Source organism: Tyto alba, unplaced genomic scaffold, assembly GCF_018691265.1.
Source record: "Tyto alba isolate M040663 unplaced genomic scaffold, T.alba_DEE_v4.0 Super-Scaffold_28, whole genome shotgun sequence".
NCBI lineage: Eukaryota > Metazoa > Chordata > Aves > Strigiformes > Tytonidae > Tyto > Tyto alba.
This window is the reverse complement of record NW_024881302.1, coordinates 18,174,285-18,196,913: the sequence shown is the minus strand read 5'-3', so window position 1 is coordinate 18,196,913 and position 22,629 is coordinate 18,174,285. Positions and strand designations below refer to the sequence as shown.

The window sequence follows — 22,629 nt, the reverse complement described above, 5'->3', positions numbered from 1 at the left end:
GTCTGCATATGAATAATTATATATATCATGTTAACAATGAAAAGATGAAGGGTATACCCAAGTGAGCACTCAGAAAGTGAAGCGCTCTTTTATCAAGTTACACATACTTTAGTAATTGTGTTTTGGTTTTATTTTTATCTTCTATATTCATGTGTTCAAAAAGAGATGAATTTTGATGTTCTTTCTCAAGGTAAATGGGCACATTCACTTCAGTGTACAAGGACAACACTCACTGAAAGGTCTGTTTTCCTCTAAGTGTTCAATAAAGCTGTTACATACCAGTGGCTGTGCTTGCACATTCTTGCACACACTGTAAAAAGGAAAACAGTGGAACAAAATGGTTCTGTCTCAATGAAGTTATGCAAGAGGATACTCAGCACTTGCTTGGGGAAGACTAGCCAAGAATATTAACTGGTAGAAAAAAAAAAATAAAAATCCCCCTGTATTCTCAGTTCAAATAAAACAAATAAAATAGAAGGCATCTCCCATTTCTAAGAAAATATACCCAAATCACCTACCAAAGTGCTTATTGTACAATAGGTGTAACTGGTAATAGTTTATATATGCATTCAGGTATCTTCAAAGTGACCTTTAAGCAGCACAAGTAACAGATCTTGCACATGAGTTCCTAGAGTTAACTAAGCCTCCTTTCCACTTTTCTGAAGATTCATCTCAAGTGATAAGGAAGGAAAGGCAGTCCAGATGGCAAGGCTCAAACTCTTCAGCGCAGGGATTATGTCTTCCCTCAAGATTTACACTGTTTGCACACAACAAATAGCCTCGGCTGCGCCTTCAGCACTTCCCTTACTCACATGAGAAGCTCAAATTGTAAAGGAAGATGTGTGTCCAAACACTTGTTCCAAGATGAAGTAGTTAAAAACTGCAACTATAGACAATACAAAGTATTTATTCACTATTTATCAAATCTGTGCAGCTCCGCTAATGTATTGCCTTTTTTGACATCCTCCTCCCCCACAAGAAGTCATTCATTCTGCTCAAACAAAGGAAGAACAGTCTGGTCCCAACTCTCATCCCAGCGCAGCTGCTGGGATGCACGAAGGTTTATTCTAAAGTTGTGAAGTTTGCCTTCCAGTGTAGGAAATCCCAAGAAAAGCATCTGTAATTTAAAAAGGAAAAACATGGGAAAATACCATCATGTCACATTTTAGGTTCATTCTAGCCTCCCCACTGTTAACCCTCATCTCCAATGCTGCAGTAAGAGCGCGGCTTGGTCCGGCCTATAAATAGCAAACAATGACAACATTTAAAATGTTCTTCCCAGCTTCAGATTCATATTTAAATAGAAGTGAGACCAATGACATTCACCAGAAAAAGCAGTATCTTCTGAGAACACAAAATACACACATAATAGAGATGGAAAGGTGGCTCACATGGTAGCAACCTTTGCAGTTATAGCTAGTGGGAAAGAAAATCAGTCAAGCCTTTACCTTTAGTTGTTCTGCAAGTTCATTCGAGTCCCTAAATATCAGACCATTTTTGTCGTGTTTCACAAGTTCATGTAAACTGTGAACAAAAGTCATAGAAGAAAACATGAGACAAAAAGCAGCAAGAGGGGCATACACATTTAAAAAAAACCCCAAAAATCGCATTATGACATCCGAAAAGATCATGTCTAGGATGTCAGTAACATAATGATCCTTCACGTCTAGGTATGAGCTTCACACCTGAAAAAGTGGGACAAAGGTGACAGTTTTAAACATTTAAAGATTATTTCTCCCTTCTATGTCAGGCTATTTAAATCGACCATCACAGTACAAAAGGACTCTTACTCTGTGCCGCTCATCTGAACATACATTAAAAATCAGGGCAATAATCTACTTTAAGATGAGCCCACAAGGATAATTTATCCATGATCCAGTTCACGATATCTTCACAGAGAATTTATCTTTCTTTCTAAGAGTTACTGTTTCCCCAAAGGACCATAAATTCTAAGACTGACAATGCATACACTCATCCCCTCACAGAACACAGACATATCTTTGCAGAAGGAAACTTTTTTTAAATGAAGTACAAAGGATTACAGGGTAGTTATTTTTTAAGGCAAGTGGTTGCATTAAATGCTCCCAACTTTGTAGAAACTAGTGTTAATTTTTAAACTTAAAACCATCTTCATTTCTAACCTACTGAATTAAAAAGTTTTTATGGCATAATACTGGAATCTCATTTAATACATGCAGCAGCTGCTGAACTCCTGCTTTGTATGACTACCGGTTTATATGATCCACTTAAACTGTATGAGGATAAACCAGCTCTTACCATTCAAAATATATTGCACACACAGGTAAACAACAGCCAAACATATCTACCACCTTCATGGGTAAATCCAAACCACTAGATGATTTGTGGAGACACACCCCCAGGTCTGCTGAGCCTGAAAAGCAAACAAAACAGACAAGAGGCTGAATTCTCTGAAAGCAGCTCTTCTAGTCTTACTGTAAACCCTTCTATTTATGTACCACTTTGGGTGATGTACGTTAAACATGAGCTACCTTCAACACCATCCAGAGTGACTCAATTTTAATCTGTTACCAAAATTAGTCAGGCTTTGGAAACATACCAGGCAAGTGCATATTGAATTAAAGGGAATTTTAAAATTTCACTTATCCTAAAACAGCCTTTCTGCCTCTTACTCTGCTAAGAATAGGTAAATGCCAGGAAAGCTCCATCACAGCCCAGACAGGATATGTTACATGGCTCACGAGCAACCTCTTCCAGTTCAAGGGATTTCAAAATAGAGAAATTACAGCATGATTTTATAGGTATTATATTCATTAGTTAAAAAGTACCAAATAAACACAGTGGTTTACAGCCATATAAATTCGCAGGCTCTAACCCTGCAGTATGTAGATCAAGTTGAATATGTACTTTAAGCTTACTCATACTTTATGTTAATACAATCAGCACATAGAGGTAATGCTATTCCAAGGACATGTTTATTTAAAATTTCAGCTTCTTTTGGTTGCTCGGCCAAAAACTTTGATTTCATTTACTGAAGTGACCCTGAAACTGCTCAGGCACAGTTTCAGCACAGTTAGAAGAAACAAAGAGTACAAAGCACAGGCTAAAATAGCAACATGGGTACCATGCCTACTTCTTAAGAGAACTGAAAAACTGTAATAGAGAAATTAAGCAATTTTGCCGGCATGAATCAAAGCCACAAATATACTGTCACTAACCAGTAACTTCATTCACTCACTGTATTCTACCAGCTTCTGTGCAAAATCTCTTACCAGCTCTCTTCACCAGTACTAAGCTGTTTTTCACACACTCCCAAACCTATTTCATAATCCACTATTTACCAAGCAAAAGAGGGTAATCCTCAGCTTCGAGCCATGGTGTACAGATCTGGATATGTTTAAAGTGCAGTTTATTTATCAGTCCACTGTAGTAGTCTTTTAGAGGTCCTTTACCTGTGTACAACAGAAAAGTACATATGTAATAGTTTTATCAAGATGACTGAAAGTAGCGTGGCCTGTGCATCTTACTGTAGAGCTGACAAAATCCTGTTGTATCAGGTACATTAAAAACAGTACCAACTACAGTCCCCAAAAAGACACATAAAAGACTAAGTCCCCTTGAAAACAGCGTGAACCTAGACTTCTCTCTTACTCAGTATTTAGAAGAGCATGCCATCAATATAGAATCATTTAGGTTGAAAAAGACCTTTAAGATCATCAAGTCCAACTGTTAACCTGGCACTGCCAAGTCCACCACTAAACCGTGTCCCTCAGCACCACATCTACACCTCTTTCAAATACCTCCGGAGATGGTGACTCAACCAATTCCCTGGGCAGCCTGTGCCAGGGCTTGTCAGCCCTTCTGGTGAAGAAATTTTTCCCAATATCCAATTTAAACCTCCTCTGGCACAACTTGAGGCCGTTTCCTCTCATCTCATCGCTTGTTACTTGGGAGAAGAGACCGACCCCCACCTCGCTACGACCTCCCTTCAGGCAGGTGGAGGGAGCGGTAAGGTCTCCCCTCAGCCTCCTTTTCTCCAGGCTAACCCACCCCAGTTCCCTCAGCTGCTCCTCATGAGACTTGTGCTCCAGACCCTTCCCCAGCTCGGTTGCTCTTCTCTGGCCGCGCTCCAGCACCTCAGTGTCTTTCTCGCAGCGAGGGGCCCAAAACTGAACCCAGTATTCGAGGTGCGGCCTCCCCAGTGCCGAGTGCAGGGGGGCGATCACTGCCCTGGTCCTGCTGGCCACACTAGTGCTGACACAAGCCAGGATGCTGTTGGCTTTCTTGGCCACCTGGGCACGCTCTGGCTCCTATTCGTCCGGCTGTTGACCAGCACCCCCAGGTCCTTTGCTGCCGGGCAGCTTTGCAGCCGCTCTGCCCCAAGCCTGTGGCCTTGCAGGGGGGTTTGTGACCCAAGTGCAGGACCTAGCACTTGGCTTTCTTGAACCTCATCAGATTGGCATCAGGCCACTGATATCCCCCTGCATTGACCTGAATTTTGCCTATGGCCATAAGATAACCAAATAACTAATGACAAATATAATCAGCACAATTGGCCCTTCAAAATCACACTCAGTTTTAGTTTGCTGTCAGTGAGAAAGTTGCCCAAACAGCATTCATTCTGTCTACACAATTTTTTGGCAAAACCTCATCTCAATGCTGATCTTAAATTCTTCCTAACATGGAATAATGCACAGCTGTACTAGATAGAGAGACCAAGAGCTTCTCCTCTTTAAAGACATGCCATGATTACATGGCTGTAAAAGTCCAACTATAAATCACTATTCTTAAAACTAGACAAAAAGAGAACAGCCCCTCCTCTCTCTTCACCATTAACAAAAGAGTCAATAGAGAACAAAAGCGAAAATGAAGTCTTCTGTATTATCACTGAAAGAACTGTAACACGAATAAACCATTACCTGTTATCACACATACTAAAGATGGAAGCTTGACTCCCTCATTGATATACTGCTCATAATCTGGAGAAGATAAAAAACAGTTTAGTCAACAAATATACAGATACTTGGTTTAAGAATGGTCACAATGTATTAATTATCTGGATTCCTACTCCAAGGAATTTCTTTACAAGGATATAACTAGTAAGACAGTAGTAAATTTAGCAACATGAAAATTGACAAACTTCTAGGGAAATAAATTGTCTGTTTAAAATGCACTATTCATAAAGCATTTGTTCAACCACACCTTATCAGCTGTTTCAATCAATTTAGAAACTGCAGCTCTAAAGTCTACAAGATAAGACAATGAGTATTCCCTTCTTTCATTCTGGCAGATGCCTAAGGAGAGTATATGCAATAGCTCAGAAAACAAAACTACAATTTACAAGCTACCTAGAAATATAATTCTCCCTGACTACTTTAACTGAATACAGATGTTGCACTACTACTATATTTCAACTACTACTCTTAAACCACTGCTAATTAATCAAATACACCTGCATTTTCATATGAATATGGAAGCACTGTTCTTTAGCAAAACCCTTCATAACTATCCAGAATACAACCATTCGCCTTTGAATAGGTGACATTAATTCCTTCATACATACCTTCTAAAGCTTTTAAAAGGACTGAAAAGTCTTCATCCTCTGAAAGAGAAGGCTTTATTAGTGACATTCATATTTCTATCATTTATAATGAATTATTGTCTTTAAATGATCAAGATTTTCCTTATCTTCACCTACATGATTGAAGTATGAACCATGCTTCCCGTATTAAAAAATCTGCTGTAACTATTTTCATAAATAAAATTCTATAACCATATACAGTGCTTACTTGCTCCCCTTCTTGGCAACGCGGCAGACAAACAAGCCAGAAATACTGCACATCCTCAAAACTATCAAGTTAAAATTTTCTAGTTTCTAAAGCTAGAGAACTGAGTGTAGAAATTGCCCTGTTAATTTACAGACAATTCTGCCTATGGTTACTAGCAATGGATTTGTTCCTATCCTCTGTTTCCTTTTTCATACAGAGGAAAAAGGTAATTATGTAATACATGTGAGTTTCTTAATCTATTTTACATTACCATGCAAGATGGTATGCCTAGAATTAAAGTTAAAAAAAGAAGTAGGAAATCCCTTTTAATCATTCTTGAAGTTGAGCCTCTAGCCTGTAGCTCTATAATTAAAATACAGCTTAAAAAAATCATTCATTTTTAGCTAGTGAGGTGTATCATACACAACTTGTCTTCAAATTCTTCCAGCCAAATATATGAAAAATGTGACTTTGCCACTGATGATGTAAACGTGTCCCTATAGTGTGTCAAGTGTGAGGAAGTATAAACAGCCCTAGTTTTATCTTTTGTTAAACAGTGGTTAAATATTAAAAATAAAACTATTTGTTTCCAAACCTGTCCAGCTTGTGCTGCTGATTAGAAGAGCTGGCCGTTCTCTGGTTTTTATGACATGTCCATTTTTTTCATCCATTTCAGTAAAGGCAGACCTCTCCACATTCGAACCAACAGACTCTGTACTATGGAAACAGAATTTTCTGAGTATGGACTAAACAAATGCAGCCAGCAATCACAGAAGGAAATACTATGCTTAGCTAACATGAATTTCCAAACATTTTGCTTCAGATCTGCTGCTCAACTTCTCTAGAAACACAGTCATTACAGTACTGAGCTGCAGAGAGATCATTCTTCATCTTTTCCATTGCTACAAAAAGCCTACTGACACTACTGCTATAGGCAGGATTCCAACTTCTAACAAAGTTGAAAAAATCGTCAGCCTCTCTTTCCTGCTCTGTCTCAAACATATAGTAGAGCACGGAGACCAACATTATGTTTATTCAATGAAACTCAGAACCTATACATTCTGTGGTTGTCATTTCCAAAAAGAAACCACTATACTCTCTGACTTTCACTTCTTTTTCAAGCATTAATTTGAAAAAGTAGCTCCTTGTTAAATCTACTATAGGGGACATCCTGCACACAGCCAGAGAGGAACATGTAACACTTAAAAGCTCTCCATAGTAAGTGAAAGGAAGGGATGCCATTAACGAAGCATCTAGTCACTGTCATCTAGCTTAGTGGGAACTAGACAATTGCTGAGTTCCAACCTAAAGACATTCTACTACAGATTGCCTCAGTACTTATGCCAACTTCTTTAAAAATAAAACACTTCTGTTGCTTCACACACCAAGCATTGTGTTATCACAGTTCAATGATTTCACTCATCCTGGCCTCTCCTAGCAACAATTAAGTTGACTTGCACAGCATCGGCTGCTGCCTCAGAGCACACAGAGACCACTCTGCCTGCTGATGGTGAGGAATTTGTGACCCCATGCAGAAGTATTTCTGGTAACTAAGTCATTCAGTTAAGGACTATAACTGCATGCTTCACTTACACATACCGTGGTTTAAAAGGCTCATAGTCTTTGGCAAGTTTCATGTACAAATGATGTTGAAGTTCTAATGGTGTTTCCTTAAAGTAAGAAGCTGGCTTGTCATACAGAGTTACTGCCCTGTAATGTAATAAATTCACAAATTACATAAAAAATAGATGTAACAAAATATACATGGCAAAGTGACATCCTACAGCATAATGCAGAGCGTAATTAAGTAAATCAATACAGCAAAATAATTAATTTTTTGACTCTTACAACTTTCTGTATTCCTGAAGTTTATTGGAATACACCAAGGTGAACATATTAATTCTGTAACAAGGCACCCCCTTCTTGTGTGCATATTCAAGGGGTGTAATGCAACTGTAAAAACTGCAGGTATCATTGTCCTGATTTTTAAACTTACTTCACAACCTTTCCTGAAAAACTTTGATCTTAAAGCCCTCTGATTGCAAAAGAAAAATTTGCAGGGCAGACTAACTGTTAAAAAACGCAGTGATGTCTGCCTCATTGCGATTCCATATGCAGCTTGGTAGCAAACTTCCATAGCATGTGGACTGCCACCTTCTAGTCAATGGGGTGTTAATTATGAAGGGTAATGAAGAGTCTTGAATGCCCACACTCCACAAGCTCATTATAGCACATGAGCTAACGTGTTTCAGTGGTGATGGATGGACTCGGGAAAGTTGCTTTTGTAAGATTCCTCTGAATCCAGAATCATAAGGGATATCTGCTTTCATTTTACTTCGCATACGCACACACAAATTTGTTAGAGGTATGTGACTCACTTTATGTTGCAATTCACCCATAGATCTTCTTTCATTGCATTAGTGACGCACAAGTTGTAGTCAGACAAACGCCCAAAAAGCCTTTCATACCTGACAAAAATTAAATCTTCGTTACAAACCACAGATGGGCAATTGCATTAGCCAAACAGTAACTGCCCACCAGTGCCCACGGTAATTAAAAGCCAGACAAAACCAGAAGAAACCCAACTATCCCCAATCACTGAAATTTAATTACCAATTATTGACTGACTCCTTATACTGAAGCAGTATCAGTTTATGAGAAGGGATACAGCATGATTCCCTTATCCTCTAAGGTCTAAGAACATCACACTCAAAAGTCTTTAAAGCCTTTCTCTAAGTGTAACCAATTAGATTCAGCAAGAAACAGACATTTACAGATGAGTTGGAGTTTAAAGCAACATTAGAGAATAAAAAACCCAGAACATATGAAGAAATTCTAGTAACAAGATCAAATGTTGATCTAGTAACTACATCAAATATGCACGTAAAAGCAACCTGCTTTCATCAATCCTACATGTTTAACAAAGGCATTTTACAGAATGTGCTTAATGAAATAGAAAGCAGTTTAACACACCAAAACCCAGAAATCATACACAGAAACAGCCCTTCACTGATTAAATTCTCCCCACTGGTTTCCATTCTTCTGAATTTTGCAAAGGTATGTAATTTATAAAGAGGATAAGAAATTACTGTACAAACCATTTTGCAATTTGTACCAGCGGGTGACTTCTTCCGTGAGTCAGACTCATGATAGTATATCCATAGTTGTGCCAATCGATGATCAGTTTGCTTCTCCAGAAAAGACAGGCTACCCAGGCAACAGCTATACTAGGTAAGCCTGGAGGATTCTGTTTAACAAATAAAAGTAGCAGAAGACCGATCAAGTGACAAACACTAAGCAACTACCAGAAAAAGAAAATTAAACAACTGAAATTATGTTGCTTTAAGGGATCTTAATGAACAGAGACAATTTTGTATTCACCAACTACAGAACTGCCAGTTTCTCCAGGAAGATTGGTAGGCACTTCAAATTTATTGTTGGATCAGGATCAAAATTCCCCTCCGATAAACACCCAAACATTTCTGTTAAGATTTATTCTTTACTGCTATCTGTGCCAATGAAGTTCAAACGTTCAACAATTAACAGGAAGAACAAATGTGAGTTGTTAACAGAAAAATCAAAGTTTCAAGGCAAATGAATGGTTTGATATAGGTTTACAACACTGATTAGGCCAGCTTTAATTCTCAAACAATTAGAACAATGTCTGAAACTGCTAAAAATGCCCTGTAATGTAGTACTACTTACTTTCATTAATATTAGTCCCAACACAAAACCTACCTGAAGAAGAATATAGGATGGCTGCTCTATCGTTAGCATTGTGTACAGTAACTGTATTGCCTGCACAATTACTTTTATGACATACTGGAAAAGCTTCGGGCCAACTGCAAAATGACAGAAAACCTGGTAAGAATGTTACAGAAACGTGCACCTCATACAGAGCCAGCCACCTCTGCAGCGAGAGGCTTGAAATAGCAGTACCCTGTAAAAGTGGAAACCTGTTTTTAAACATCTCACATCTTGTTCTGTATTTTGTACAGAAAAAAGTCGAGGGTACGTATGGATAAACAACACACAAGGTGGGGAGAAGGGGAAAGAAGGAAAATTAAAACTATTTCACCGTTTCGCTCTGCATACGAGCTGCATTAACCTGCTCCAATACCACAGGGGCGAGTTTTTAAAACAGGCAGGGAGACACCTCGGCTGGGCTGAGCCGGCCCACGGCTCCGGGGCACCCGGCCCACGGCTCCGGGGCACCCGGCCCACGGCTCCGGGGCACCCGGCCCACGGCTCCGGGGCACCCGGCCCACGGCTCCGGGGCACCCGGCCCACGGCTCCGGGGCACCCGGCCCACGGCTCCGGGGCACCCGGCCCACGGCTCCGGGGCACCCGGCCCACGGCTCCGGGGCACCCGGCCCACGGCTCCGGGGCACCCGGCCCACGGCTCCGGGGCACCCGGCCCACGGCTCCGGGGCACCCGGCCCACGGCTCCGGGGCACCCGGCCCACGGCTCCGGGGCACCCGGCCCACGGCTCCGGGGCACCCGGCCCACGGCTCCGGGGCACCCGGCCCACGGCTCCGGGGCACCCGGCCCACGGCTCCGGGGCACCCGGCCCACGGCTCCGGGGCACCCGGCCCACGGCTCCGGGGCACCCGGCCCACGGCTCCGGGGCACCCGGCCCACGGCTCCGGGGCACCCGGCCCACGGCTCCGGGGCACCCGGCCCACGGCTCCGGGGCACCCGGCCCACGGCTCCGGGGCACCCGGCCCACGGCTCCGGGGCACCCGGCCCACGGCTCCGGGGCACCCGGCCCACGGCTCCGGGGCACCCGGCCCACGGCTCCGGGGCACCCGGCCCACGGCTCCGGGGCACCCGGCCCACGGCTCCGGGGCACCCGGCCCACGGCTCCGGGGCACCCGGCCCACGGCTCCGGGGCACCCGGCCCACGGCTCCGGGGCACCCGGCCCACGGCTCCGGGGCACCCGGCCCACGGCTCCGGGGCACCCGGCCCACGGCTCCGGGGCACCCGGCCCACGGCTCCGGGGCACCCGGCCCACGGCTCCGGGGCACCCGGCCCACGGCTCCGGGGCACCCGGCCCACGGCTCCGGGGCACCCGGCCCACGGCTCCGGGGCACCCGGCCCACGGCTCCGGGGCACCCGGCCCACGGCTCCGGGGCACCCGGCCCACGGCTCCGGGGCACCCGGCCCACGGCTCCGGGGCACCCGGCCCACGGCTCCGGGGCACCCGGCCCACGGCTCCGGGGCACCCGGCCCACGGCTCCGGGGCACCCGGCCCACGGCTCCGGGGCACCCGGCCCACGGCTCCGGGGCACCCGGCCCACGGCTCCGGGGCTCCGGGGCACCCGGCCCACGGCTCCGGGGCACCCGGCCCACGGCTCCGGGGCTCCGGGGCACCCGGCCCACGGCTCCGGGGCACCCGGCCCACGGCTCCGGGGCTCCGGGGCACCCGGCCCACGGCTCCGGGGCACCCGGCCCACGGCTCCGGGGCCCGACCCCCCTCCCTTCAGGTTATTTTTTTTCCCCCCCGCACACCTCGCCTCCCCGCTCCCCCCCGAACACCTTCGCTCCGGCCCCTCGCTCCCCCGCGGCCCCGGGAGCCGGAGCCGTCCCGCACCCACCTCGCAGCCCCCGCAGCTCCGCCACGGGCACCAGCCGGATCCCCCCGCTCCGCAGCACGTCGCCGTGCGGCCTGCTCTCTGCCAGACAGGAGAGGCCCGTTAGCGGAGCGGCCTCGCCCGCCGCCCCGGCCCGGCCGCCGCCTCAGCGGAGCTCAAACCGGGCCGCGCCAGCAGAGTCCCTCGTGGCGGGGAGCGAGGGGAGAAGGAGCCGCCCGCCCGCCCGCACTCACGGAGGTAGCCCAGCAGCGCGACGCCGCGTCCGTGCCGGGCCAGCGAGAGAGCGTGGTACTGCATCCGCGGGCTGCGGCCCAGGTCTCCCAGCACCGCCACGCACACCCTGCCCGCACCGCCCGCCGCCCGCCGCCGCCGCCACCACAGCAGCGCCGCCAGCCCCGCCGCCAGGCCCAGCGCCAGCGCCGCGCCGCCCGCCGCCATCTTGTAGCGCCGGGAAGGGCGGGACGGTGTCGCCGGCGGCCGCCGCGCTGTGAGGGGAATGGGGCTCGGCGGCGGAGGGACGGGGCGAGCGGAGCGGCCGGAGGCTGCGGGTTACAAACGTTTTAAAAATGGCGGGGGCGGAAGGGAATAGTGGTCACTAGAGGAGGCGCCAAAATTCTGTATTTTAAAGTGACCAAAAAAAAAAAAAAAAGAGGGGAGTGGGGTGAGGCCTGCGAGTTTATGATAGTATGCAAAATGAATTTTCTTTCTGCAAGGTACTTGAAAGGAGGCTTGGAAGGGCATCTCTCAGGCCATGAGTTACTTGCTCAGTGGTGCCTGAGGTGAAGGCTTTGTGAGGAGTTGTCTACTCTGACTGAAGAAGTGACACATTCTCTAGCACAGAATGAGCCCAAATATTTCGAAGATAAAAATAGCACGTACCTGTGGTGGTAAAGAAAAATAGTTCTTCAAGCTCAAGGCATTTGTAATGCAGTGTTCTGCCTTCACACATCGACCTATGAAACAACAAAGATGCTAAAGTTAATGAAGTGAGGGCAACATCTGGTATCCATCCTGAGTGTGCTTAAGCAGGAAGGGCCCTTTGGAGTTGTGAGAAACAAGCCCACGTATATATAAAAAAGTTTTATTGGGGACAAAGTCAGTGGAGCAAAGAATACAGCGCTGGGCGCAATGGCGCGCCCTGGAGCCAAAAGGGGCTCCCTTTTATTGTATAAATGGTTACATATTCATCTACTCTAATACATATGCATCACTACTTCTAAGGATAGGGAGGGAATATTACAATTAGTTCCGAGAAATCATTAACATATCCCCCCCAACCCAAATTCCTCCCGTCGCGCTTGCGCAGTGCTCCCTGGGGGTCGTGGGCAGGGGTCTGCAGATGAAGGCTTGTAGTCTTCTTCACTGTGTTCGCTCGTTGACCCTTATTTCTGCGCAAACTCAGTCTTGTGGTCACATACACCTTGTCCTTCAAGTCTGGGCTAATTTGTAGCTCCTTTGTCTTTATGGCTCAGTGTTTTCAGTTCCTCTCTTATCTCAAGAACAAGAGATAACAGAGAGGGCCCATCATGTTCTTTCTCGTTCTATTGCAAAGGAGTTACCATCCTTTGATATGGACCATCTGGTGAGCATTCCAAAGGAAAAAGGGGGGGCTGTTGGGTTGTTGTTTCCTCTGATCAATCCCCCCTCCCTTCTCTTTTCCCACTAGTAAATTATTTTACTTTTCTTAAAATTTGTATCATTGTACTAATAATAGCTTCAGCCTAATTCAATAAAAGTAATTGTTTAATTACTTTTAGCGAAAGCAAAGTTCTTCTATTATTTATCACAGAGTTAAGAACCTGCTGATGATTTTTTGGGTGGCCTGAGGGCAGGTCTGCACAGCAGGGACATTTCGCTCTGAAGGCCATAGAGAGGCCGGATCAGCTGCAGGCTTGCTGATCCTGGCATCATGTGCCTAGTGCCTGATTTCATGTCACTGGAACTAAATCTGTGGTCCCTTCCATAGCTTCCCTGTTCGGTCCCTCTAAGCTGTCTCGTGGCTGGCAGTGAAGTTGCAGTGATGCACTTGGCCAACATCTGTTGAGAGACAAAAATTATTTTTTTTCTGGCATATAGGTTATTTCCAAGTGATATCCTATCATTATGAGACACTACCATTAACTTTAAGGGGACTCTTCTGTCATTCTGGGCAGACATAAAGTGGTATGTCAGCAAGATAGCTTAACCTCCAAAAAACGTGCTAAATGGATGTTTCTTCAAAATAGCTAAATGCATATGCACGTGAGAGTGCCTTTGGGTATAGACACCTAAGAAATCAGGCAGGACCTGAGAACTCCCTCTACTGCACCATTAATTGCAGGTTCTCTTCTTTGCTTTCAGAATCAGAGGAAGAAGAGGCTGGGGAAAAGGGCCACAGGAAGGGGAAATGAACTTAGCCTTTTGCATAAGACAGGTTTCTCCAAACACCATTCATAAGATAGGTTTAGACAGAGCAAAGAGCCTGTGGTTCCTTGATTCCACTTACAAATACCCTGAACTGTGGTGATACACCTAAGATAGCTAGGAACACATTTGTAATTTTAATGGTCAAGTTTTCCCCAACTTTGCAACTTAATTTGAGGGCCACTCCTTTCCCTCCTGACTAACACTAATATTTTATATGTGTGCTTCACCCCAAAAATCTATAAAACATATTCCAGTTGCAAAGGATAACATGCACATTATTCATGTGACACATTACCAAAGGTGTGATACTTGTAGCTGATTAGTTCGTAGGCATCAGGCAACATGTGTTTCTTGGGACAACTCCATGTGTTGAGAGCCAAACAAGCTGGTTGAAAATATTATTTCATATATTGTTGAAACAGATTGATGATGTGGGTCTCTGCTTGCTGTGTAAGTATACCAGATACTGATGTTCTTTTTCATTCCCTCCAGGCTTGTTTAGAAGGACACGTTATATTTGTGAGGAGCCTATGGCCCATGAAGATGCATCCTCCCCCAAAAATAATGTTATTAGATTGATTTATTGCAGTATATTTTAATCCAGTATAAGATTTTCAACTGCAATTCACAGCTCTCAGATCCTCTCTTCCCTACTCCAGACTGCAGAAAATAAAAGGTCTAATAAAATGCCATGCAATACTCCATTCTTTCCTGTATCTGGAGATGCTCTGAGCACCTGTTCCTGAGTATTACAAGTGTACTTGCTGTACTAGCATGATGGAAATAAACTTAGAGATTAAAAGCAATAGATTCAAGTTTTCTTCTCAAGACCTCTTAATGAGAAACACTGTTACCTATTCTCAGCTAACCAAAAATGTGGTAAATGTTATTGTGAAATAACAAAAACAAGCTTTCTCTTTAGCAGCAATGAATCATCTAACAAAATATATGTTTGCCATGTTAAAGTAATGAATTATACAACTTTTGAAACATCAGCATCAGATAATTTATCTCAAATTTTACAACTTGAACCTTTATCCCAACTTAAGCAAGATGTATAAGATAAAGTTTATGATTGTTACATACATAAGCTATACTGTAAGGACCATCATATTCAAACCTAGGATTTATATGCCTAAATCTGTTGTCAAAATAGATTGCTAGGATTAACATGGTATGATTTTGGTTCAGCTTTATGAACATCTCTTTTTTTTCTGGAGATTAAGCATATAAAGCAGTAATGACAATGTATTTTTCTGTCCCATTTTGTTACCCCTGGTTATGTTGTGTGGCATGTCTGGTTTCTCAGACTACTACAGATTCAGGTGATGGCTGGGAGAAAATTCTTGTTTGGCAGAAGCCTAAGGAAGAATGCTTTGTAGAACCTAGTGAGTAAGCCTCACCCCACAGGAGTGAGGTGGTGTGATACCTTGTCTAAACATGTAAGATACAGGCTGCAAACCAAAGAGCTGTTTTACAGCATTTCTCCACTGGAAGAGGAAGAATCGTTAATGTTTTTCAGGTCCAAAGTCTTTCACAAACACTGCACAACCTTCAGCCCAAAGAACATGCCTGGTCATATGGATTGGTGGAACCAGCTCATTTGTGGTAGGTTTCCTCACTTGAAGTCCATTTCATCAGCCGTAAGGTAAAGCCATCTCCTCTGCTTCAAGCAAGTGGAAACTTCAGAGAGAGAGGTGTTAACAAGAGCCTCCACTGGGAATGAAACCTCAGCACTGTGGAGCAATCCATTTCCCCTAGTTTCTTCTTTTTTTTATTCCACTTGAAGATTCTGAACACACCTCTTGAGTAACAGACCAAAAGCAGCTGCTGAGGAGTGTTAAAGAGACGGGAAAATTTGTTTGCAGGTAAAAATAATTAATGTGTTTGAAGGAAGGCGTATCTTTTAGAAATCTTTGTTCTGGTTACTGCTGAACAACTGTGCATAAATTATTTAATAATATAAATCAACACAGTTTTTTCCAAGTTAATTCTAACTTCCCTTTCTTACATGTAGCAGCGGCTTTCTTGTCTTCCTAAGAATGTTTGCAGAAAGAAGGCATCACAAATGCTTGCATGAATAAGAAAAACGATCCTGATTACCCCAAGGTTTTTGTCAGGGAGGAATCCTTCTGTTAAATGACAGTCTGGAGACAGACCTCACAACATGAATGCAGAATGAGAACCCCAGTTTGCACCTGTACTGAATAAGCTGCTACAGCCAGAGCCTGAAACAGGTTTGGAAAAATACTCTGACTAACAAAGGGAGCAGCAAGAGCCAGCTGTGTCCTGAGGGAAGACAAGCCAAGGGTGATCATGGCACAGGGCAGGCACTGATGTCGCCATCAGGGCACAGGCCCACAGCAGCCCCGGCCAGGCGGTGACAGCAGCAGGTCCCATTGCCAGTCCATTGATCATCAGAGGAAAGCAAGGTACCGAGGCCGTGGTCAGGCCACTACATCTAAACAGCAGTCGAGGAACAGGACTGGAAATAGGCACGTCTACAGCATAGCTCAGGGAAGAACTGAAGGCCAGACCTGAGCTTAAATGAGGCTTCTAGGCCCTGGGCAGAGAGTGTGACGGAGGCCCCCGCTGGGTCTGCTCAGGGCCTCCTGCTGCCCTCAGGGCCCTGACACACTCCTACTTGGCAACATCAAGTCTGTTTGCCGGTGGCCTGTGAACAAATGTGGTTCAATTTTGCATTCACCAGCCATGTTCCCATTTTGTATCAATATAGGTTAAAAAAAAAAAAAAAAAAAAAAAAAGTGCTCCTGAAAGACAGGATGGATAGAGCATTTGTAAAATAAAACACTTGAACAAATGCTACGTGTTATCTCAGGCAGGCTGTTTAAAGTAGTCAGAGCTAATGTTCATCCATAAAATGAGTCAAATATCTCCCCATCTGAGTTAAACTGCAGGATGCCCAGTGCTAGGAAATTCAGAAATCCTAAAATTCTTACATTTTCATCTCGTGGAAACTGCAGTATTAATCTGTCTGTCCATGTTTCTGCTCTCTGGAACTACAGAAGTCCTGTACGTACAGATATCAACTGAAACTTTTAACACTGTGATACAAATTCATATCATGACATAAAATGTTTTTCATTATATAAAGGATAGGGTTTTTTCTTTGATGGCTATCAGAGTAAAGACTGACAATATCCCCGCTAGGTAAAAAAATAGGATTACACTTACCTCTCAGCTGGGTATGGTAGAGCAGAGAGAGTATTTTATCCAAGGTCAAATGCTGAGCTCAGGGTCACACACAAATCATGGCTATAAAGTCCAATTGAAGTTCTAACCTGCAGTTCAATTTTACCACTCCATCTCTCTGATTAAACTCTACTGTAGGCTTCCAAATACACAGGGTTTTAAAATCAGTACAAATCATCACCTATGCAAAGCCATGTAGCCTCGTTCAGTAACGAGGACAGCTGACAGTTGCAGACAGTCAATGGGAAATGCCACTAGCACAGAGAAGTGTTCGGTCCTTGAGCAATACTAGTGCTCATTCCATAGTGAAATAGCATTAGACCCTTTAAATCACAATCTCCTCTTGTAATACAAAGAGGAGCTCCACTTTGGGAACTAGTTTTTAATTATAGCAATACTGGACAGTTGTCCACAATGTGTTTTTTTCTGGTAAGTTTTAGAGTGTCCCAGAGAGTCAGGGATTATTTCAGTGCAGCCCCATTCCCACTGAATTCATGTGTTTCTTTAGGTCAAATTCTACCAAAGTCTAAAGAGGTCTTCAACTTCACTGGAGCTAACTTAATATCCTGGATATTTCTGCAATAGTTCTCAATTTACTCTCTCCAGTCCTGATCCTACCAGGTACTAAATACCTTCAACATCTGCATTCCACTGGGTTCTAATGCATGTATATAATTAAAAAATTTCAGACGTTTTCAGTTTGCTGATCACTGTTTAGTGGTGGAAATGCAGATGCCAAGAGCAAATAGAAGCCTCCTGACAGAAACATTTGCCATATTATTTTGCCAAGGCCCCCTGGAAGTAACTGAACCCCATGGTGAAAAATCATTAAATTAGAGTCTTGTGCAAGAGTTTAAAACTAGGTTCGCTGTACGGAGCAGGAATCAAATATGTGTCACACAATACATAGAACAAATGGTATTTCTTCACCACAAAGAGGACAAAAGACACAAATAAAGGATGCTTTTCCACAGACCATAATGGCCATCCAGTCTGAATGGCATTCTGGTTATGTTTCCTTTACCCCTATGGCAAAAACTGATGTTAGATATTATATTTTCATTATAATTCTCCATGTTACCTACCTACCAAGGATGTGGTAACAATGAAACCATTGTTCCCTCTTAAAGCCTCTAGCTAATTACAAGTTTGGGCAGGCTGGTTCATTCAACAAGATAATAAAGCCTGGAATATTTACTCAGAGATCCTGGACAGAATGCATCTTTTTCTAACTAGGAAAGCAGTCAAGGATCTCTTTGAGAAAAGCCCTGCTGTCCCACGTCCCAGCCTACTTTTACACATACACCCCTGGCATGGCAGTCGCACATCCACACCAGACTGTAGGAGATCTGTTCTTCTGAGAATCTCTCATCTCATTCTCAGCTAGCTCACCTGACAGCTACTTGCTGCGTATCACTTTAATGTGAAATGCAAACTGCTTTTCATATTTACTTCCCTGAATGAAGTGCAAATATTATGTCCTGTGATGGAATGAGTGTCTGACTGGTCCCTGCAGGCTACCAGGCATAACACCACGAAATCCACATAACCATATTGTCTGTCAGGTTATAAAACTACTTCAAATATTACTTACAAATCTATTAGCTTCATAGATACAGTGACTTGAGTTTATAAAGGTAGAGTCTCAATAAATGTTCTTTTGGCCTATCTAGTCTTCAGAGCACTTAGTTGGAGAAAGAGAAATATGGTGCAGTTATTGCTTATATCTGAGGTTCTGAAAACAGGAATAGAGATGAATACATGTATAAGAAATACATTTGGTGAGAGAACTGATTTCTGCTTGTAAAATTTTTCATGTTTATTGAATAACAAGTTTTTCAAAAGGCTTTTTCCCTCTTTTCTTCCTGTGACATTTCAGAAAGTTTGGAAATGCTGTTTGCAGTTTATTCTGGAAATGGTCTACTTAATCTCAGTGAGTCAAAAATCTAGACCCAGCACGACTTTCCTATGACTGTTTGGCTTAAATGGTCACTTTGTATGCATCCCAGCAATATCTGCTCTCAGGATCAGTGCTGAGTTAGCAGATTTTTGTTCCAAGCCACTTTCATTTTTAATTCCTTTGTCATCTCTGTTAATATCTCAGGATGTTTGCCAAAATGGAATAACCACATAGGCACTATGTTATTCATTGGGCTGCATTGCAGAGCGCTTAAAAAACCCAAAGTGCTACACAGCTTTTGAGAAATATCTGTTCCTGTGAACATCACCAAACTTGTTCTCTCTGACAGATAGACACTACGTACGTGTGTAAGCACTTAGGATCCATCTCAGGTCTTCCTCCCCTTGACGGATTGCTGCAAGTGCAATAAATAGAGACACCGAAGCCTAAATCCTTCTGACCAGTGGAACGTCACTAAGCCCAGGGGTCACCAACTCAGATGTCTCAAACTAACTTCACAAAAACCTGCTGCTAGCTTGGCTGCTCCTATTGACACACAATAGATGTAGTACAAACCTTTTAAAAATGGCATTTTTTTTTTTTTTAATTTGCACTGAAAAAATTAACACCGAATTTCTCAGTAATAAGTGTTTGCACACTGCACTTGGGGGTACAAACTAACAGTAGTCATAAACCCAACCTGACTTCAAAGGGTTTAGACTACTGAAGCCATGCTGCATCTTCATATGATAAATTATCGCCATTTTTAAGAGCAAAGTAATTTGCTTCTTGCGTTTGTTCTGTTTGCTCAATTTCTAAAGTACAACCCCTGCTCCAGCAGAGATGAAAAGAGTCAGTCACAGAACAAGCTCAATTTGGAAGCAAATCTAGGTAGCCTGATGCTGCAGGTAGCCTAGCGCTGAGCCCACAGCTGGTTTGGTGCTGCTGAGAATCTCCTGTGTGTTGCTCACTGCGCTGAAAAGACTATGGTGTTTCAAAGGTAGGGCTCCCTGGCCCCAAGGTAAATGTTTCCCTAAAGACCACCATGCTCTAAAATATGAAATTCATTTTATTCTGTTTAGTACCTGCTGCAAGATGAACTGTACACCTGCCTGACCTCCTCTAATGTGAGCCGTTCACCCCTTCACGCCAAGACTACAGCTAGCACTAGATAGAACCCCAGCATGTAATTTTTCACCAAGCTTTCCAACCTCAGCCTTCCTTCCTGAGGGGAAAATGGTGTGGAAAGACCCATTTAAAAGTGCTTATTTCTCCACTCTCAGCACCATCTACTACTCCAAGCTCTGTACCTTTCTTTCAGTTGCTGCCTTTTAATCTCACTAGCTGCTTTTTATCTGTTTTGTTAATTTGCTTCTCACCCCAAAAATCCCTAAGGAAAGCGTGAAAGTAAAAAGAAGTGACCTAGTTAGAAGAAATTTTTACACAGCTTCCCAAAGACGTTTTCTCCTGAATGATTTGTATTAGCTTAGATATGTTTTCGGACAGATACAGGTATACATTATGGAAATAAATCTTTTACTTCCAACCAGTTCTACAGATACGGGCATAGAAGATGAAGAAGGGAGATAAGTTAATCAGAAAGAGAAGAGCCAGTATATATAGCTTATAAGATTCCCAGTAAGTTCCCATAGGTAAATTCAAATTAGTAGTTATTAGACATGTTTTCCAACAACTACAAATTTTCAAATTACACAAAAAGAGTCAAATAATTGTTAACTGTGTTCACACCTGAATTTTCAGAGCTGGGCTGAACTTTACCATCAAGACAGAGGTGGAGCTAGTGTTAGATCTAGACATTAGCATGCATCTTCCTTTCATGATATTCACCGTGATAACAAATAAATATAAAAAAGCAAGATCAGCTAACTCCCACTGAGTGGAGAAACCAGAGATATTATTCTGATTTAGAACCTGACTTAGACTAAAGCCTAAGTTAGTTTGGAGCTGTGTCTTCGTACTGAAGCCCAGGATAGCTTAGCTTAGCTTTTGAGATTCGTTCTGTCCAGTGTGGTCATAAGGTGGTTTGCCAGCACCTGCACATACATATACTTTAGAATCTGTATTTTGGGGAGGTGTGTTTGTGACACGCTTGAAATTGAGACTGGTTATCTTTAACAACAGGTAGTTCTCTCCATTAATGGGGAAATCTTGCGTTGCTGCAAACACGGAAATTCTGACAATGCCCACCCTTCCCTCTTTGAAAAGTTCTAGGAAAACAACTTACACTCCATGAATTACATAATATTAGTGCAATGGACGAGGTGCGAAGTGCTTTAGAAAGTAAATTCCAAGTAAATGCCCTGTATGGAGAGGAAAGACAATTCAGTTTTCAAATACTGTTTTGTTTATGGGTGGGTTTGTTTGTTTGTTTGTTTGTTTGTTTTTTCATTCTGGTTTGCATGAGATTTCTGTTCCCTATGGTATTCCAAAGGCAGTTTTTGGCCTGTGGATTCTACACCCCGCGATGTGATCCTGGCCTCTCTTGGAAGCTACAGAATAGACAGGGTAAGTTTGGGAATTGGGTGAGAGCCTTCTGATGAAAAGCTTAAGGTGCTTGAGCAAAAGACGAAGCACAATCCCGAATGAGCTCCCAGAGTACTCTACTCACTGCTTTATGTAGAGCTGAGTTTAGACCATTAAAACCGCATTGTTGGTCCACCTTGGAGTTTCAACTGGACAGCCATGTTTCCAGCCTGAAACACAAGCAGGACACATGCAGCTCTCCACTGCTGAATGAAAGTGGAGGCATAATAACCCATTTGCTAAGATCTTTTAACATACTGGTTTGTGTTAAGGGAGTTTCCCTGTTAATTTCTGAAATAAAAGTACATTTTTCCACCTGCAGGGTACCTGAGACAGCAGCACACTTACCTGTACCAAGTACACTTGCCCTGGGAGAGCTGAGGCATTACCTGCACCCACTTTAGCACTAGCAGCTATGGAAACACCTGCTTTGGCCACCTGCAATACAGCCTCGGGCATGCAGCTCCACAGGTATCACCCATTCACATCATTTACAGGATCAAGTACCTGAAAATAAAGAGACAACTATCTGAGCTCATCATCAGCCTCATGCAGGCTGAGCAGACGTAAACATACATCAGGCAACGGTAATGAACCGTTCTACAGTGAGAATGGGGCTTTCCCAATGCATCTTCCTTGAATTCCCCTCTCCCTCACTCACTAAGGAAATTGTGTGCAATGCAGCTCAGTAGGCCTGATTTTTTTGCTATTATAAATATGAAACTTCTCTATCAAGCTACATTTGCATACACTGAAAGAAAGGCAAGAGTTTAACTGCATCCTGCATCCTAAGACAACAGGGGCATCTGCTGCCAGACAGCAGCAGCAGGCCTGCCCTCTGCATTCACAGATGTCAAGGTTCGTGCCAGAGGGGAACAGAGGCTTGGATTTCAAGATTAGCCCCATCAGGCTGGGAGCAGACTCCCCGCCTAAAAGATGTATTTTGTTCCCAATATAAATATTTTGAAATTTAATTTCTGATATAATGACATACTGGCAGTATTTTCCTCAGTGATGGGTATGACTGAAACAAGAGCAATGAAACACTGAGACAATGTCCTGAAGTTAGAATTTACATCCCCCCAGCAACTAGCCCTTAAACCCTGGTAAAACCCCTCAAATTATTTTCCTCAGCTATTTAAGCTGTTAGAATTTAGTAGAACGCCAAAGGATGCCTGTCTTTACTGTTGTTTTTTTGGGTGGCTTTACAAACAGTCTCTTTT

The 22,629-nt window shown here is 43.7% G+C and overlaps 1 protein-coding gene across 4 annotated transcripts; it reads right to left on the bottom strand.

Annotated features, from left to right (window-relative positions):
- Positions 1-891: 891 nt before the first annotated feature.
- Positions 892-12,447, bottom strand: ALG1 (ALG1 chitobiosyldiphosphodolichol beta-mannosyltransferase). Of its 4 annotated transcripts, none has more exons than XM_042798478.1 (13): positions 12,223-12,447; positions 11,347-11,424; positions 9,486-9,589; positions 8,846-8,994; positions 8,126-8,215; positions 7,347-7,457; positions 6,343-6,464; positions 5,543-5,581; positions 4,899-4,958; positions 3,321-3,431; positions 2,278-2,392; positions 1,449-1,524; positions 892-1,117 (listed from the first exon to the last, which is right to left on the bottom strand). In XM_042798478.1, the coding sequence occupies exons 1-13, from the start codon at positions 12,290-12,292 to the stop codon at positions 983-985; spliced, it is 1,260 nt and encodes a 419-aa protein (XP_042654412.1). In that variant the 5' UTR covers positions 12,293-12,447; the 3' UTR covers positions 892-982. The 4 variants fall into 4 exon arrangements, with proteins under 4 accessions (XP_042654412.1, XP_042654411.1, XP_042654413.1 ...); XM_042798477.1 differs by lacking the exon at positions 12,223-12,447 and adding an exon at positions 11,577-12,124; XM_042798479.1 differs by lacking the exon at positions 12,223-12,447 and adding an exon at positions 11,577-11,919 and having other exon boundaries at positions 11,347-11,417.
- Between the last annotated feature and the right edge of the window lie 10,182 nt (positions 12,448-22,629).